The sequence below is a fragment of the Balaenoptera ricei genome, chromosome 17 (genome assembly GCF_028023285.1).
Source record: "Balaenoptera ricei isolate mBalRic1 chromosome 17, mBalRic1.hap2, whole genome shotgun sequence".
Taxonomy (NCBI): domain Eukaryota; kingdom Metazoa; phylum Chordata; class Mammalia; order Artiodactyla; family Balaenopteridae; genus Balaenoptera; species Balaenoptera ricei.
In genome coordinates, this window is record NC_082655.1 from 20,579,538 (window position 1) to 20,597,216 (window position 17,679).

At 40.5% G+C, this 17,679-nt stretch overlaps 1 protein-coding gene across 4 annotated transcripts in view; it reads left to right on the plus strand.

Annotated features, from left to right (window-relative positions):
* SAMD12 (sterile alpha motif domain containing 12) overlaps nucleotides 1-17,679 on the plus strand; it is a 414,693-nt gene that overhangs the window by 231,343 nt on the left and 165,671 nt on the right. For all 4 annotated transcript variants that reach the window (XM_059901802.1, XM_059901804.1, XM_059901805.1 and 1 more), the window contains one exon: nucleotides 2,493-2,633. In XM_059901802.1, coding sequence (XP_059757785.1) covers nucleotides 2,493-2,633 — 141 coding nt within the window. The remainder of the gene's footprint in view (nucleotides 1-2,492; nucleotides 2,634-17,679) is intronic.

Here is a 17,679-nt window from a genome sequence, read left to right on the forward strand (position 1 = left end):
CTTTTTATATATATATATATATATATTTATTTGTTTGTTTGTTTATTTGGCTGCGTCAGGTCTTAGTTGCAGCACACAGGATCTTCGTTGCGGATGGGGCATCATTCATTGCTGTGCACGGGCTTCTCTCTAGTTGTGGTGCGTGGGCTCAGTAGTTGCAGCACACAGGCTTAATTGCCCCACGGCATATGGGCTCTTAGTTCCCCGACCAGGGATTGAACCCACATCCCCTGCATTGGAAGGTGGACTCTTAACAACTGGATCACCAGGGAAGTCCCTCAGTTGACTTCTTAAAAACATGTTAAGTTCCAGTTGCAAGGCCAGTTGCTGCTGTAACAAGTTACCACAAACTTAGTAGCTTAAAACAATGCAAATTTATTATCTTACAGTTGTAGGGATCAGAAGTCCAGAATGGGTCCTATGGGCAAAAATCAAGGTAGAGCTGCATTGCTTCTGGAGAGTGTGGGAGAAAATCCATTTCCTTGTCTTTTCCACCTTGTAGAAGCCTGTCTTCCTTGGTTTGTGGTTGCATCTCTCCAATGTCTGCTTCCATTGACAGATCTCTCCCCTCTTTGGCTCTCCTGTGTTGCTCTTTCACTTATAAGGACCCATGTGATTAGATTGGACCCACCTGAGTAATGCCAGGTACTCTCCCATCTCAAGATCCTTAACAAAATCACATTTGCAGCATCCCTTTTGTCATATAAGATAACAAACTCACAGGTTCCTGAGATGAGGATGTGGACGTCTTTGGCAGAAAGAGCATCATTCTGCCTATCGCAGAAGACAGTCAGAACTACCTGAGTCTGTGTGTGTCCTATGCTTCCTTTCTCATGGCCGTCATGATCTGCCCACTGTTGCCAAGCTACCTCAGGTTCCCCTTCCCCCACCTCTTTTTCCTCTTCCACATGCAAATTTTTTACTGAAGCTTCAGACTACCACCCACCTCCACAACTCCCTGCACTCACTTCCTTGCCAGGCACCGGTCCAGAGCCAAATCGATATGGGTGTGGTTCTCATCAGTGCTGCCCATCAAATATATATCTTCCCCCCTACCACCTTCCTGGCACGTGATGGAAGCACAGTTCATGTGTGGGCCCTTGGTGGGTGGGGAAGTTCATGTGATTAGTTCTGGCCAAAAATTTATAAGTGACTCTAGGCTGAGCATTTCATTGATACTATGAGACCTTCCAGCCCCTCTGTTTTCCCTGTGGTACCATGATCAACAATGTTCAAAATGGATGGACTTGCAGTCGACATGTAGAATAAGCAGGAAATAAACTTTGTTGTAGCCACTGATATTTTGGGGTTGCTTGTTACTGCAGCATGGACCCTAATTTATCCTGACTGATGCATCTAGCAAAGCTTAAAAGTATGCACAGCATGGGTTGCTCTTAACTGGTTCTCCCTGTTCACCTGTCTCTACTCACAGGCCACACAGGCTCCCCTGTTCCTCAGATTAAAATGCCCACTAACCTCACCTTCTGGCTGTTGAGTTTATTTTTTGAGGAGGTAGAGAATTTAGTTCCTGAAGCGTATATCATAGTATACCCTAAGACTTACCATTGATCTCTGGTGGACTCTGTTTGTCATCAATTAAAATGAAAAAAGACCTGCAGGTCTGGTGACTGGGAGTGTTGGAGGGGGAGTACAGGGCCGTGCTATTCTCTTTATTTCTTGTGCAGGTCAAGCACAGAGTAGAGAGAATTCGGGAATTTGATGGAAACCACAGTAGCAAGGGAAGCATGCAGACCGCCCCACCACCACCCCCCCGCCACCACCCAGGAAAAGAAAGAGGTTGAAAGGAAACTATGCCAGGCTGCCCAGGGCCCAGGGTGTCTGTTCTGAGGGCACTCACACCGGAGGCTCCTTGTTTTGCCCACGCTCAGCCCTGCTGGAACTATTGCCTTAGGCCAGTGATTGGGTTAAGGCGTAGCTCCCACCAGCCAAAGATGGAACTCCAACCTAGCACCAGGGGTGCAGCAGGGGAGGTGGGTGCCCGCCGATTAAAAATGGACCTTCAAATGCATGTTTCACAGAAACGTTATCGTAGCCTGGTTAAACACTGCCGGAGTTTCTCTATAACCACAGTTAGAGCATCTAAGTCTTCAGCTGGCTTATCAGTGACATGGGCTCTTATGGGTGAGCCTCAGAACCCATCACCCAACAGAGAGCATTGTTTCTATGGAAACATGCAATCTGTGACCCAAATACCCAGGTTAAAATGTTGCTGATTTATTTAACTCGATGTGTGAGTCAGTTGGGGATTGCCAATATTAGATAAAAATTGAAGTTCTTTTTTTAAACTTGTGGATTTTTTCCATCCTGCCTATCCATTCCAGTCAGCAGGCATAATGGAGGACCCTCTATTCTAAACTGCCTGTGTTTAGATGGAAACTTCTGTTATGGCAGGATCAGCCCAGAGGAAGATGGAAATCCTTTTCCAGCCATTGTTCATTTGCTTTTCCTTTTATTTCTTGTAAACCCTGCAGGGCGAGCCCTGCTGAGACTTACAGACAAAAAGCTTGAGCGAATGGGGATTGCCCAGGAGAACCTCCGGCAGCACATCTTACAACAGGTGCTCCAGCTGAAGGTGCGAGAAGAAGTCAGAAATCTACAGTTACTCACACAAGGTATTCTGCTGCTGCCTAGTGGGTGGATGGAAGGGGAGATGGGAGGAAAGAAACCCTTACCGTCGTGACAGAAGGGAGCCAGGGAAAAACTGGCTTGTTTTGTTTTGGTTTTTTGCAGAATTTTCTTTCATTAAAAAAAAAAGTATATAGATTTAAAGGCCACTTCCCTCCTAAAACTTCTCTTTTTCTTAGCTCACTAGGGGGAAGGATGTACAGATAAGTAACGGATAAGCAAACAGAATTATCTGAGCTAACTTCAAGGTCATCACATACAGCTATATAGGTTGTGCACTGCACAACCCCCAGAGTACCAGTTACATAGCTCAGTATACGATTGCACCACCTAGAGTTGTACAGTGTGCAGCCTGCACAACTGTACAGTGCAGCCCCAGCTATTTTAGTCTGACTACCAATTTTGAGGGGGCCTTGGAATTTGAGTGATTCCATAGTTCATACGGCCATGGTATAAGTGGAATTTTTTTGTTGCGTTTTGCTTTACTTCACTTTTCACTGAGAGAAAAACATTTTAGAAGTATGTGTCTGTCTGTGTGTGTGTGTGTGTGTGTATATATATATATATATATATATATATGTATGTATGTATATATAAATGCATACATATATATGTTTACACACACTCTCTAGAAATTTTGAGAACCCTATTTATCATCTTAAAAATAGAATCGTTTTTTAAATAGACTATAGGGAATTTAAAACTGCAGTATTACAACCATATAGTTCTAAACAAGAATCATTAATAATTTCAATATGTTGAAATCACTTAAAAGCCCTATAACTGGAAGTAACAGAATAAAGCTGGATCTTGAAGAAAACCTTAAGTTACACTGTAAGTTATATGTCTAGGTAAGATTTGGTTGCTGTCAACCTCCATTAACTATAACCCTTATTTGTTTTATTTTAATGCCCATTGTACACCATTTTAAATGAAAGGATGATAAAATATATATTTTTGAGAGCCTTGGGTATTTTTCAATCTGCAGACTATTGTTAATTGCATGCATACTGATATTGGAGAAATCTGGATCAGCCAAATTTCATGTTATTGCATCTAGATTAACCCATTAATAGTCTATTTGCCTGGAGGAAGTAATGTACTGCCTGAAAGATGACTGTTCTAGAAGGATAAATATAGACTTCGAGTGATATGAAAATATATTGTTTATTTGATATGCATTGTTTGCATTGGTCTCCAGAGACTTCCAATGGTAAATTCACAGATACAGGTACACTGAGTGACTTAAATGTGAATCTGACGTACTGATATACTTCTAAGTTCTTTTAAGAAGTAAACAGAGGTTCAAAGGTTTATCACAAGAATGTCCATTGCGGTGCTATTTATAAAACTGAAAAATTAGAAACAACCTAGATGTTCAGCAATATGGAGAGAATCAGATAATTCTATTTGAATTCAGAAGATACAATATAATATAGTCATTGGAATTATATCTTCAAGGGATATATGACAACATGGGAAAGTACTCAAGAAGTAATAGAAAGTAGGGGGGAAAGGCCATGTATAAAATGTTATTTATAATATGAGCCCAATTTTGTAAAAAGAACATATTTTTATATGCACACAGAAAAGGGGGATGCAAATGGTTTTGCCAGTATTTTGATAATGGTTCTCTTTGGGTGGTGAGATTGTGGGTGATTTTAACTGTTTCCTTTATATTTTTCTAAATTTTCCAAATCTTCTACTATAAATCCATATTACGGTTATAATCAGAAAATGCATTCACATTTTTTAAGCTTCAGTCACAAGCGTCGTTCTGCCCTGTTCTATTTAACGTCTGGGGTTTCTTCACCTCTTTTGTTTTCCTCCCTTGGTGATATATAGAATGAGACCTGAACTCATCCCGTGCACCTTGGACTTTTTTTTTTTCCCCTCTGCTACTGTCAGCCTGCAGTGTGTTTGCTTTGCAAAATCATTTTCTACAGCTTTCATTGCCCTAGATTCATAATATATAAGATTTTTCCTGAGATAGTACTCAACTCTATTAAGCTAAATATATGTTTGTGTTCTGGATAGATAATGCTAAGTTCAGCCTTTTCAATTCAGTTGTTGTCATTTTCTTTAGCTTTGAAAAGCTTTGCCTTTAGAATTCTTTCATTCCATTCCCTTTAGAAGAGATCACATTCTCTAGCTCTTGGATATTTTGTCTGCACTCATACTACCTTTTTTTATTGCTTGTCCTTTCCATGTTAATGTTCAAACTCATTTCATGTCAGACAGCTTTTGAAAATCTATTGCCTTATTGAAGTGATGGTTTCTTTTTAAAAAAAGTGAAACAAAAATTGACAAGTCGTTTTTGTGACTGATAGTAGAAGTTCTAAAGACAGCTGGAGTGGCCTTAAAATATTTTGGGTCTAGGTTTGCTATTATAAGAATTGTAACTCCATTCCACCCAAGTGAACTGAACTGAATGGCTTAACATACATATCATAAGGAAGTGTACCAGGGGGGTGATATGTGATTCGGTATTGAATATTTGATTCCTCATCTCGGAAGATATTAATCAGTGGAAATAATATGCTAAATAAGTACAAACAAGTGTCTTAGAATGTTACTTAGTTTTCAGAAATCCATGAACTTTCCCCTTAAAGAGTGTAACTCACCCCTCCAGTCTCTAGAGGTACATTTTCTTTCCCAGCTCACATGGGACGGTGACTCTGGTGTAATGCAATTAAATTTTATTTGTTTTTAAGAAATATTTTCCAAGTAACACATTTAAATGAGGGTTGTTGCCTTCAAAGTAGCCAGTTTTTGAGGAAAGGGACTTATTTCACAAATGACTGTATTTCTTACATGTTTCCTTCTTACTTTTGGAGGCAATTTCAAAGCTTTAACTGAATCGCAAAAGTTTAGGAAGAACCTAAGTGTCCATCGTTAGGAGACCAGCTAAATGAGTTATGGTACATCCAGGCACTGGAGTATATTTGGAAGTTATAAACGCAAAAATGAAGAATAATAATATGGAAGGCTCTCTGAGATGCCAGGTGAAGTGGAAAAAACAAGGTGCAGAGCAAGGTAGAGAGTATACTGCATTTGCGAATGAGAGAGGGAGAAATAGTAATGTATATCTGCATGTGCTTTGTTTACATAAGAAAATGCTGATGCACAAGAAGCTAATACAAACTCTACCTATGGGACAGGGAAGAAGATGGATAGAGGACATATGCTTTTTAAGTCACTTTGTGTCTTGAAATATGTGTGTGTTAACTATTTAAAAGAGTAAAATGTTTTAAAAGAAATAAGGAGAAAGAATGAATTTTAGCATCAGACAGGCCTGAATTTTAAATCTCGGCCCCAACACTTACTGCTGTGTTATTTCAGGGAAGTTACTTAATCTGCGTGTGTTCCAGTTTCCTGATCTCTGAAAAGTGAGATCAGCAAATCGACTCACCTCATGGGGATGCTGTAAGAGTTAAACGAGCTCAAATATATACATCACTCAATGCAGTGTGACAGTAAGTACAGAACATAGTTAGTTATCAGTAATAGAAGCCACAAAATTAAATCAACCTCATTAATTTATATGAAAGCTTTATTTTTATAATATCGTTTATTGAGCAATAATTCACAGAATATACAGTCTCCTCAAAGTGTAAATTCAGTGATTTTTAGTATCGTCACAGAGTTGTGCAACCGTCACCACAATTAATTTTAAAACATTTTCATCACCCCCAAAAAGAAACCTGGTACCCATTAACAGTCATTCCCCATTTCCTCCCAAGGCCCCCCCAACTACCAGCCCTTAGAAACCACTAATCTACTTTCTGTCTATTCGCCTGTTCTAGACATTTCCTATGAATGGAATCATTCGATATGTGGTATTTTGCAATTGGCTACTTTCACTTAGAATAATGGTTCTAAGGTTTACTCATGTTGTAAGCATGTGTCAGTATTTCATTCCTTTTTATTGCCAAATTGTATTTCATCGTATGAATGTACCACATTTTATTTGCATTTTATATGCAGTATACTCTCTACCTATACATTCATCAGTTGGACATTTGTATTGTTTCTGAATCTTGGTTATTATTCATAATGCTATTTTGAACGTACATTTTTGTGTGGACCTGTTTTCATTTCTCTTGGTTATATACCTGGGCGTGGAATTACTGAGTCATATGGTAACTCCCAGTATAAGTTACAGGAGCTGCCAGACAGTTTTCCACAGCAGCTGTACCATTTTATATTCCCACAAGCAGTGTATGAGGGTCTCAGTTTCTCCACATCCTTGCCAACACTTGTTATTGTCTGTCTTTTTTATTATAACCATTCTAATATGTGTAAAGTGGTATGTCGCTGTGATTTTTTTTTTTAAGGAAATAGCATTTTTATTTTTTTATTTATTTTATTTATTTATTTTTGGCTGTGTTGGGTCTTCGTTTCTGTGCGAGGGCTTTCTCTAGCTGTGGCAAGCGGGGGCCACTCCTCATCATGATGCACGGGCCTCTCACTATCGCAGCCTCTCCCGTTGCGGAGCACAGGCTCCAGACGCGCAGGCTCAGTAGTTGTGGCTCACGGGCCTAGTTGCTCCGCGGCATGTGGGATCCTCCCAGACCAGGGCTCGAACCCGTGTCCCCTGCATTAGCAGGCAGACTCTCAACCACTGTGCCACCAGGGAAGCCCTGTCCCTGTGATTTTGATTTTCATTTCCCTGATGGCTAATGATGTTTAACGCCTTTTCAAGTGCTTATTGACCATTGTGTATCTTCTGTGGGTAAACATCTATTCCGATCCTTTACTCATTTTTTAATTGGGTTATTTGTTTTTTCCAATCTTTATCTTGGACCCACCATGTTTCTCCATGCTTGATTACCCACTTTATTTACAAGATCTAAAGCTAAATATCGGGCTGCCATTTCCAAAGAGGAACCCCATCCTCAAAGAATGAAGTCTTATTTATCCCCACCAGAGGCGTTCAGAAGAACCTACCACAAACTTGGAAATCAACTCCAAGATGAAACAAATGAACTCTGAAGATCTCCTCTCAAGGAAACAACATTCTTTTGGTTGTAGAAATTATACACACATCAAATCAGTTACCTCAGTTTGTAATCAGACCTCCAAATTAGATACACCCATCGGAAAGCTCATTCTACTGCGTTTCTAGAAGAAATAAGCTAATAGATAATTAAGGCTAATTTTCCAACTTTTAATTGATGTTTTAAAACTTATCTTAAGCTTTTCATTCTACACCAGTCATTGTCACTCAGTTACCAGGAGCCCAATGACAGCAATACGGCCAAGATAGTCACAAATGGACTAGGAGAGCTCTAGCCAGCCACTGTGGATTTTCTGAACACAGGGAAGGTGAAGTCTCTGCCCTCCTTTTTCTTGCTCTCCTCCTTCTGGATACCGACCAAAGACAAAAACTATAAGGTGTTTAAAAAAATGTATATGGTGGATTCATAATAAATACATCAGTTTATAGGCACTATCAATGAATCATGACAAAAATTCCTGAAACAGCTCATTACCTAAAGCCAGAACTGTCCTTCAGCTAAAATGCCGGCCTCTGATTTCCCTGCCTTTATTCACAGTGGCCCTGTAACTACCTGACATTTGCAAGCAACATAATCAGTGTTTGGCCCTGCTTTACTGTCGTTCCCTCTGGTGCCTTTGAGGTAGTTCTTCCTTCATTCAGCCTTTTGGTCTTCTGTGTCCTGTCTGTGGAGTGGCCAGGATGTCCATCTGGTGGCCTTACTTGCTTGCACATTCCTGCAGGAAACTCAGCCGTGTCAGGGTACCTCCAGCTGTCTTTTGGGAAATGCAGTACAGAGCTGGAAACGTCATTATTATGGTTTCCTTCTGCTTAGTTCATGAGCGACAGGGGAAAAAGTTGCCTTATGTAACACGCAGAAGTGGTGCAAGTTATTTTGGCGTCTGTCAAATTAATCCATAATCAAGCATATGTGGGGCATCCTTACCTCTTTAATACTGGATATTTCTAGGAAGAAAAACACCCAGGGATACTGAAAGCTATTTCTCATATAGCTAATGAGTATAAAATGTTTACTGTATGCAAAGCAATGCACTAATTGTCACATCAACTCCTGACATTTACCCTACCATAATCAGTACTGTTGTTAGCCTCAATTTACATATGGGGGAACTGAGGATGGAGAATTTAATTAACAGACCCAATATCAGACAACTAGTAAAAACGCGTAGTACAGGTCTGTCTGACTTCACAACAAACTTTTATCCATTAAACTTCATCACCTCTGATCTGTCAAATGAGTAATTCCTATTTCATAGCAATAATGTGATGATTACACGAGATTTTATGTGGAAACTATATAGCATAGTTCATGGCATACTCTGTGAAAGTGGGTTGGCCGACTTATTCTATAAAAAACTAGATAGTAAGTATTTTGGTCTTTGTAGGCCATAGAGTGTCTGTTGTAACCACCCCATCATGGGAGAACAACCACAGACAATCTTAAATGAATTGGCATAGTAGTGTACCAATAAACTTTTATTTACAAACACAATTTCTAGTCCATAGTTTGACCCTGCTTCACAGGGTCAAAAATGTAAACTTTTCTCATCATCATCAAGATTATTGTTTTATTCTTAGTATCTTCCCTTTTGAGCTGTATACTCTTCCCTCAACCCCAGGGACACTATAGTATGGAACCACTCCTGGGGTGTCGTTTTCGGTATCTTTCTTGGCTACAAATGCATGGATAGTGTAAAAATGTAATAGTAACTCTGAGGGTTGGGTAAATGTAAGCAGTAGAAAACAATGTTCCAACTGGAGGATAAGGCAAACGAAGATAGTAAATGCTGCCATCTTCAAAGGCCTTTTTAAATTAGTGCCTACAAAATGAAAAAAAGAAGAGTATGATTGTTTACCAAGGCCAGTTATAGCTCATTAAACATTAGTGTTTCCCGAAGGGCTTTTTCCACATTGTACAAATATATGTGTCAAATTTTAGTTGAGAATTACATGACCAGATGGACTTTCCCAAAGCTCCACGACACAAATTAGGAACACTATTTTCTAATCCAAGAAGGCTTTTCAGAACCATGTGTACAGATTGAGTATTTTAGTCCAGTCACCCTCACAATGATACTTTAGCAACTGAAGTAGGCCATCTGAATTGAAATAGGCCATCTGGTCCACCACCTTGCTTAAAGAAGGAAGTCTTTGTAGAACACAGCAATAGACTCTTTGAGAAAGTTTCCAATCTCACTTTACAGTTTTGGGCACCAAGACCCAAAGAAGGTTAGAGGATAGTCTGTGGTTACACAGCTAGTCAGTGGCATAACTGAAGCTAGATCCCAGTCTCTTAATTCCCAGGCTGATATTCTTTTTTCTCATTGTTTTTATTAAGGTATAATTTACATACAGTAAAATTCACTATTTTTAGTGTACAGTTCTGCAAGTTTTAACAAATGCATACAGTTGTATAACCACCACCACGGTCAAGATATAACAGTTCCATAACTCCAAAAAATACTCTCCCTGGTACCCCTTTGTTGTCAACCCCTCTCATTACCTCCAGCCTCTGGAAGCCACCGATATGTTTTCTGTTCCTTTAGTTTTGCCTTTTCCAGAATGTCATATAAAGGGAATCATGAAATCTGGCTGCTTTCACTTGCTATGATGCATTGAGACTTACCGAAGCTGAGGGTGTGTGTCACTTGTTCATTCATGCTCACTGTTTAGTATTGAATTGGTTTGATATACCACAGTTTATCCGTTCCCCAGTTGAAGGACATCTGGGTTGTTTCCAATTTTGGCAACTACTGATAACACTACTAGAAGCATTCACATACAGGTTTTGTATAAACATCAGTTTTCATTCATTAGCTAAGTACCTAGAAGTGGGATTGCTGGGATGAATCATAAGTATACATTAAACTTCATAAGAAACTGCCAGGCCAGTATTCTTAGGATAATAAAAATAGAATAACAGCATTAGAGACTGGCTTTAATACATATAAAAATACTGGAGATTTTCTGAAAATCACTGCGTCTTTGCAGATGTCCTACCTAGCACTTCTTAGAGCCACCATTATTTTAAGAGGGCCCTGCTTTCCTGGGAGTTTCTAATAAATTGTCTCAAGGTAAGTTTAGGTCAAGTGTGTTTACAGTTCACTCATTAATTCAATTAAAAAATTCTAGCATCAATGTACAGGCAGTAGGATATGGTTTTCCCCAGTCGTCATTGAGAAACGCTTCCTTTGTCTCTTTTCTGAGGAAGAAAATCTAATAATATTTGCAGCTCCCGGGAGAGAAAACATGAGCCGGTCAGATTCCCTCTTATGCGTTCATGAGGTATGTCTGATGGCCCTTTCTAGTATCTCTCAAATTACACTATTTAATTTCCAGGCTCCTCCACATCTTTTATTCAGCTGTGCCACTGGTGTTACAAATCTGATGCTCACATATCAGTTCTCTTCATACTCGGCTTTGCTGCTTCATCATTGGATAGCCTTAAGCTTTTCCTCCTTGGTGTTCATCTCTTCCATGAGCGTGATAATGATTCTCTTGGTTCTCCCCTTCTGTTTCTAGTGGCTCCTCCTTGGGCAGGTGGCTTGCCGCCTTCCTCTACCACTCCCCAAATGTTGATGCCCCCTGGAGATGGGTCCTCTCAGCTCTTCTCATTTTGCATGCTCTCTGAAGAGTCTCACCCACGCCCATCGCTTTAACCATCCCCTACTTCAAAGTTACTTTCAAATACATCTTAGACCTCTATGAAGCTTAAAAGATGTGAACCTCTGAATATTCCACTGACATCTCAAATTTAAAATATCCGAAGTCAACCCGATCATCTTTCTCACCATCTCCCCAGCCAATTCTTCTCCCTGTGTTACTTCTCAGGGTTATTAATGCCTTCCTCACACCATCACCTAAATGAAGAAGGCTTAGCGTCACTCCTTTCCCCACCTACTCATGTGTAATCAGTGACCAAACCCTCTGAATTCTGCTTGTAAAATGGCTTTCCAGTCATTCCCTATCTCATCCCCATCCTTGCCACTGTGTTAAATCATCCCTTGTTGGCTCCTTCCCAGACCATTAGAATAACCTACTAGTTATTATTTGATCTCTAGTCTCTGCTCTGCCCCATTCACTCTCCTTTAATTAACTTCCCACTTCTATTGCCAGAGTTAATTTAAATATATTTCTGACAACGTTATTTCCCTCCTAAAAGCATTTGATGGCTCCCAGTTGCCTACGGAATAAAATCCAAACGCTTTAGCATTCCATAGAAATCCATTCTAAGGCATTTCATAGATGCATTAACTTTGGGCGAGTTACTTGTCGGAGATTAAGATTCCTTAGTTGTAAAAATGGGGATAGGATCTATTTCACAGAGCTGTTGTGAGTATGGTATAATAAAACTCTTGAAAGGACCAAGCCGTGGTGAGTATGACCTCCTCTGAGAAGCCTTACCTTATCTCTCAGGCAGAATCAATCATTCCCTCTTCTTCATCCCTAAGCACTTTGTTCACACTAATAGTCTATTCATTACACAGTGCCTGTTGAGTATCTATTTGTTCTTCCATCCAGTGAGTAACAGGCTCTGTGGTAGGTACTAGGGATAAAAAGGAACACCCAATCTAGCAGTAGGAATAGGATATCAATGCCGTGGTAGAGATGCGTAGATGTAGAGTCGTGGCACAGAACTGGAACTTAACCTCATCTGGGAATGCGGGGAGACTGGGAAGGAAAACTTGCTGAAGGTATAGCTCATGAACTAGATCTCGAGGGATAAAAGTTTTGACAGATGGACATGAGCTGGCATGAGGCAGGAGGAGAAGCTTGTCCAAGAGCAGGGGGGCATGCAGTTTCTTTGTCTCCCCTGCAGATCATGGGCAACCACAGTTGTCTTCTGATTTTGCTGTGCTCTCCTACCTCCTAGTACAGTGTCCCACAGAGAGTGGATCCTCTGTTTAAATGTATTTTGCTGATTTAAATGTAATTGTTGCCCTTTTCTCTTATTTACCAGCTCTATTTCATTTTCAACGTCATCTTCTCAAAACAGTGCATGCAGTATAATTTTTAAATGGATTTGTAATAAACGAGAGGGGCTACAAAGCCATTTTGCATTATCCATGAGCAAAATTGCCAAAACTATCTTTTATTCCTTTGTGATCTTTTTGTATTGACTAGTAAAAACAATGGCAGTGGCTCTTAAATGTGTAAACCTTTGGCAAGGGCTCTTAAATATATAAGCCACCCCACCTACCTTGAGTTGTTTGGCCTAATATTTTGAAGTCTTCAGTGTTCTCCTGAGTGACACTGTCAAGTGACTGTAGAATGAACCTTTTCTCCTAAAACCCAGTTAAATTGCCCAGGGGCTCATGTTGGGTGAGGACGTTGGATTCATAATTTTATAGGATTGTGTGCAAATTATTCTTCTGTCACTGGGGTCTTTCATTGACACTTTTTCACTCAGCGTTATTTGATTATGACCTTTCCCAGTTGCCTCCAAGACAGCATTTCTTCAACCTGCTACCTTCTTGGGCTTTACCCGCAATACATTTCCAAGTCTTCACACCCTGTTACACAAATTTTGCGGCTAGGAATATTTCTAATTTTGTCAGGTCTTTGAGCCTTCAGAAAAATTCTCCTTGGTATGAGCTTTATATTTAAAGACTTAGGTCTTTAAATATAAAGCTCGTAAACACAGACTTCTTTGGGGGAGTATTAAGCTCACACATCAGTTCATTAGTAGGAGTTAGCATTGTGACAGGTACACCGTAGCTAACATCCATTCCTATTTCATTTTCATTCTGGAGTCCACTGTGGCCAGTTCATTCAAGAAGGTGTTTTGTTTGAAATGAGGCTTGAAGTGGACCCTTGCCTTTAATCTGTTGCAGTCTTCATGGCTGAGAAATAATCTGCTTATTCCGAGTACCGCGATGGTCCCTCTAACTAGCGTATGGTAGAAGTGTTCACACATCTTTCTAATTTGGACATGCTCTATCAGGAATTATCCTTGTCATTACTTCTTCACAACTCAATGTTTTATGGCATCTTTTGCATGGTGAAGAGTTCCCATAAGGGAACCACAAAGACTCCAAATGCTTCATGTCTGCCTCTGCAGAAATCACCAACCTTGAAATTCTTTACCATTGATGCCTTTTCATTAAATGTACTAAATGAAATTAAAAATATATTTGAGGGAATTCCCTGGCGGTCCAGTGGTTAGGACTCCACAATTTCACTGCCGAGGGCCTAGGTTCAATCCCTGGTTGAGGAACTAAGATCCCACAAGCCATGTGGCACAGCCAAAAAATATGTATATATTTGATGTTTCTTGTTTGGACAATTTAAGATGGCCATAAAATTGCATTGTTATGTCACCTTGTGGTTTGACTGTGGATTTGGAGAATCTTCAATGACTGATATTGCACTGAAGAAAGATATGGGTTTTCCACAACTGACATTGGTTCATTTCTGTGGGGTATGTTTAGACTCTGAAATCTTGGCTCTATGGTATTCAAATCTCCTATGGGCCTTTAGAAATGCTGTTGTAGTAAGACAATGGCATGTGGACCTGATGAGAGAAAATCAAAGCCATTTTCAAGGATGCAGTGAGCTGTTTTGGCTTTTCTAAGAAGAAATAGAGAAATGTGCCATCTATGTGCTTTAGAATTTCTGTCCTTAAGATTGTACATGATCTACTTTCTATGTGGCTTTTTTCTTTGGGGCCACTAATTCTCGGTGCCTGGAGTAAAGTTCTACATAGTGTAGATGTTCAAGGTTCTCCTTGCATCCAAGTTTCTACATGCCAATTCTAGAAGGCACCGCATACATACACTGTACTATGAATGGCCCAGCCAAGAATTAAAATCTTCAGTTCATCTCTGAAATAACCCCTCCATTCTTCATATCCCTTTTTTGTTTCTTTATCCCTTTATAGTAGCAATAATCATTCAGTAATTCATCTAAAAAATGTTTATTGAGATTTTACCAGGTACTCAGCAGTATATGCTATGTGTTAGGGATACAGGGATGAATGTGACATTCCTTGACTTTGAAGTCAAGTGAAAGAGACATGAGGAGTAACAGAGGTAAATGTAGAATTCTAGAATCATGTAGGAAGGTCACCTGATTTAGGAGGAATTTTTTTTAAGGAACCTCCATACTGTTCTCCATAGTGGCTGTATCAATTTACATTCCCACCAACAGTGCAAGAGGGTTCCCTTTTCTCCACACCCTCTCCAGCATTTATTGTTTGTAGATTTTTTGATGATGGCCATTCTGACGGTGTGAGGTGGTATATCATTATAGTTTTGATTTGCTTTTCTCTAATGATTAGTGATGTTGAGCATCCTTTCATGTATAGCTGATTCACTTTGTTATGCAGCAGAAACTAACGCAACATTGTAAAGCAACTATACTCCAATAAAGATGTTAAAACAAAAAAAAAAGGAATGTATCAGGAAAGTTTCCAAGGGTAAGTGACCTCTGAACTAAGCTAGGTGCTATAGTTAGCAGGGTGTGTTTATTTTCTCTTTAATCATAGAGCAAATATAAAATTGCCAAGATGATAAAAGCTTTGGATAGGTATACCATGCCATTAAAGTATATTTACTAACAAATCATAGATTTACTACTGACTGCCTGCCATGTGTCCATCTTTACTGGATGTTTGTGAAATTCAGGAAGCAAGACAGCCCTGGTTCTCACATACATGGATTTTGTGTTTTAATGGGAAAGGCACTCATCAAAGAAAGAATCATAGTAACATGATGAGTGATGTGAAAGGGGATGTTAATTACACTTTGGGGCGTGAGTAAGCAGAGGGAATTCCCTGACTCTGAGGGATCAGGAAAACCTCCCTCAGGAAGCTGAGATCTAAAAGAGGAAGACGCATTAACTAGGGCAAGTGGGGCTTGGGAAGATGTCCCGGTGGGAGGGAACAGCCTGTTCGCAGGTCAAGGTTGAAAAGGAAGCTTGGTGCGTTCCAGGTGAAGATGGCTGGTATGATTAGAGGGTGGGGAGTGAGTAAGAAGGGAAGAAGCCAGCAGGAAGTGAGGCTGGAAAGGGACCCAGTGGTGATATGAATGCCTTGTTTGTTTGCTCTCCTTAAGGGATTTAGAGACAGTGGGGAGACACTGAAGAGTTTGGGACCAGACACTATCCTGATCAGATTTTTGTATCAAAAGAAGAGAAGATGCACTGGAGAAGGAAAAACAGGGGGCCAGATCTCCAGTCAGGAAGTTGCTGCATTAATCTGTGCAGAAGGTGATGACAGCCTGAGCGAGGGTGGTGGCAGTTGGGGATGGAGAGAAGTCAACTCAAGAGCCCAGGCAACCTAGGATGGTAGATCGAGACCCAGTGAATGAGAGGGTTGTAAAGTAGCATCCTTCCCTCCTCTGCACCACAGTCTGCCCTCTCAAATCCATGACCCACCCCCGCAGCAGAATTTTCGGGGCATGCTTCTTCAAAATGTAGATTTCTGGACCTTACCTTGGAACTGTCAAGTTAGGCTCTCGAGCCAGGCGTCAGTATTTTAAACAGCTTCATCCCCAGATGACTCTTACGCTTATGAAAGCTTGAGGGCCATGGCCCAGCACTGTGTAGATTCAGCACACCCAGTGCACCAGGTACTCAGCCCTCTTGTAGCATCAGAGTAAAACTCCCTTTGGGCTTAATGAGTTTGCTTGTTGTAACCATGTGAACTCAGAGGGAGGCTTCGGCCCTTGGAGTGCATGAGGGTTTCTCATCTTAAAGTCCAAAATGGAATGGAGCCCATCTGACACTCTCACCTAACCTTGCAGGTGAGGTCCTCAAGATCTAAGAAAGTGGCCCTTTATCTGCAGTTCTCAGGAGACAACACCACTGAAATCCCTCATCTACAGTTCCCCAGGTGAAATGAAACAAGTTCTCCTGGTCAGTCAATCCCACAGGGCGACAAAGAAGGTACTTTACACAGAGCCTCCACTATTTCCTGCACGTAGCAGGTATCAGGGCAAAGCTGTCGTGGCAGGACCTCCAGTAAAGCTAGAAGAGGGGAGGAGAGACAGGAAAGTACTTGCTTCAGCTCCACCAAGAACAGTTTAGGCATTCATATTGGAAATCATGGAGGTTTCATCGTTGGCAGCCATTTTCAAAATCATTAATACCTAATATTAGTGTTAGATACTGTTTTTATTTCTGTACAGAGGCACAGGTTACCAATTTATCACAATATTATCTCTAATGGAGCTAATATTGATTGTGCACCTATTTGCACATTTGGCATTTTAAATTCCATATTTAGTCCATACAATAATTTTGCAAGGTAAAGATCATGAACCCCATTCTACAGATAAAGAAACTGAGGCCCAGAGAGCTGCAGTGCCACACAGTTAAAAAGTGGGTGCACAGGGTTCTTCAGAGAAACATAACCAATAGGAGATAGATATATAATATTGTATAGGAGGTACATATATAAGCAGGGACAGAGAGGGAGGGGGAGAGAGAGATGGATTGACTGCCTGATTGATTGACTGACTGATTGATTATAAGGAATTGGCTCACATGATTATGGGGGCTAAGAAGTCCCAAGATTTGCAGCCAACAAGCTGGAGACCCAGGAGGGCCAATGGTATAGTTCCAATCCAAAAACTGGCAGGCTGAAAACCCAAGAACAAGTGTTTCAGTTCAAGTCCAAAAGCAGGGAAAAAACCCAATGTCCCAGCTCAAGGCAGTCAGGCAGGAGAGGTTCCATTTTACTTGAGGGAGGATCAGCCTTTTTGTTCTGTGCAAGCCTTTGACTGATTGGTTGAGGCCCACCCACACTGGAGAGAGCAATCTGCTTTATTCGTCTACCTATTCAAATGTTAATCTCATCCAAAAAGCACACTCAGAATAACATTTGACAAATATCTGAGCACCCCATGGCTCAGTCAAGTTGACACATAAAATTAATCACCACAGTGGGTAAGATAACTAGTTGTCTTCAAAACCAATGCCCCTCCTTTCCAGCCTACCTGCCTGCTGTGAAGTATCTCTTCTTTCAAAGATGCAATTTTTTCTTGTATAAAAAACTCTTGATGCCAATGCAT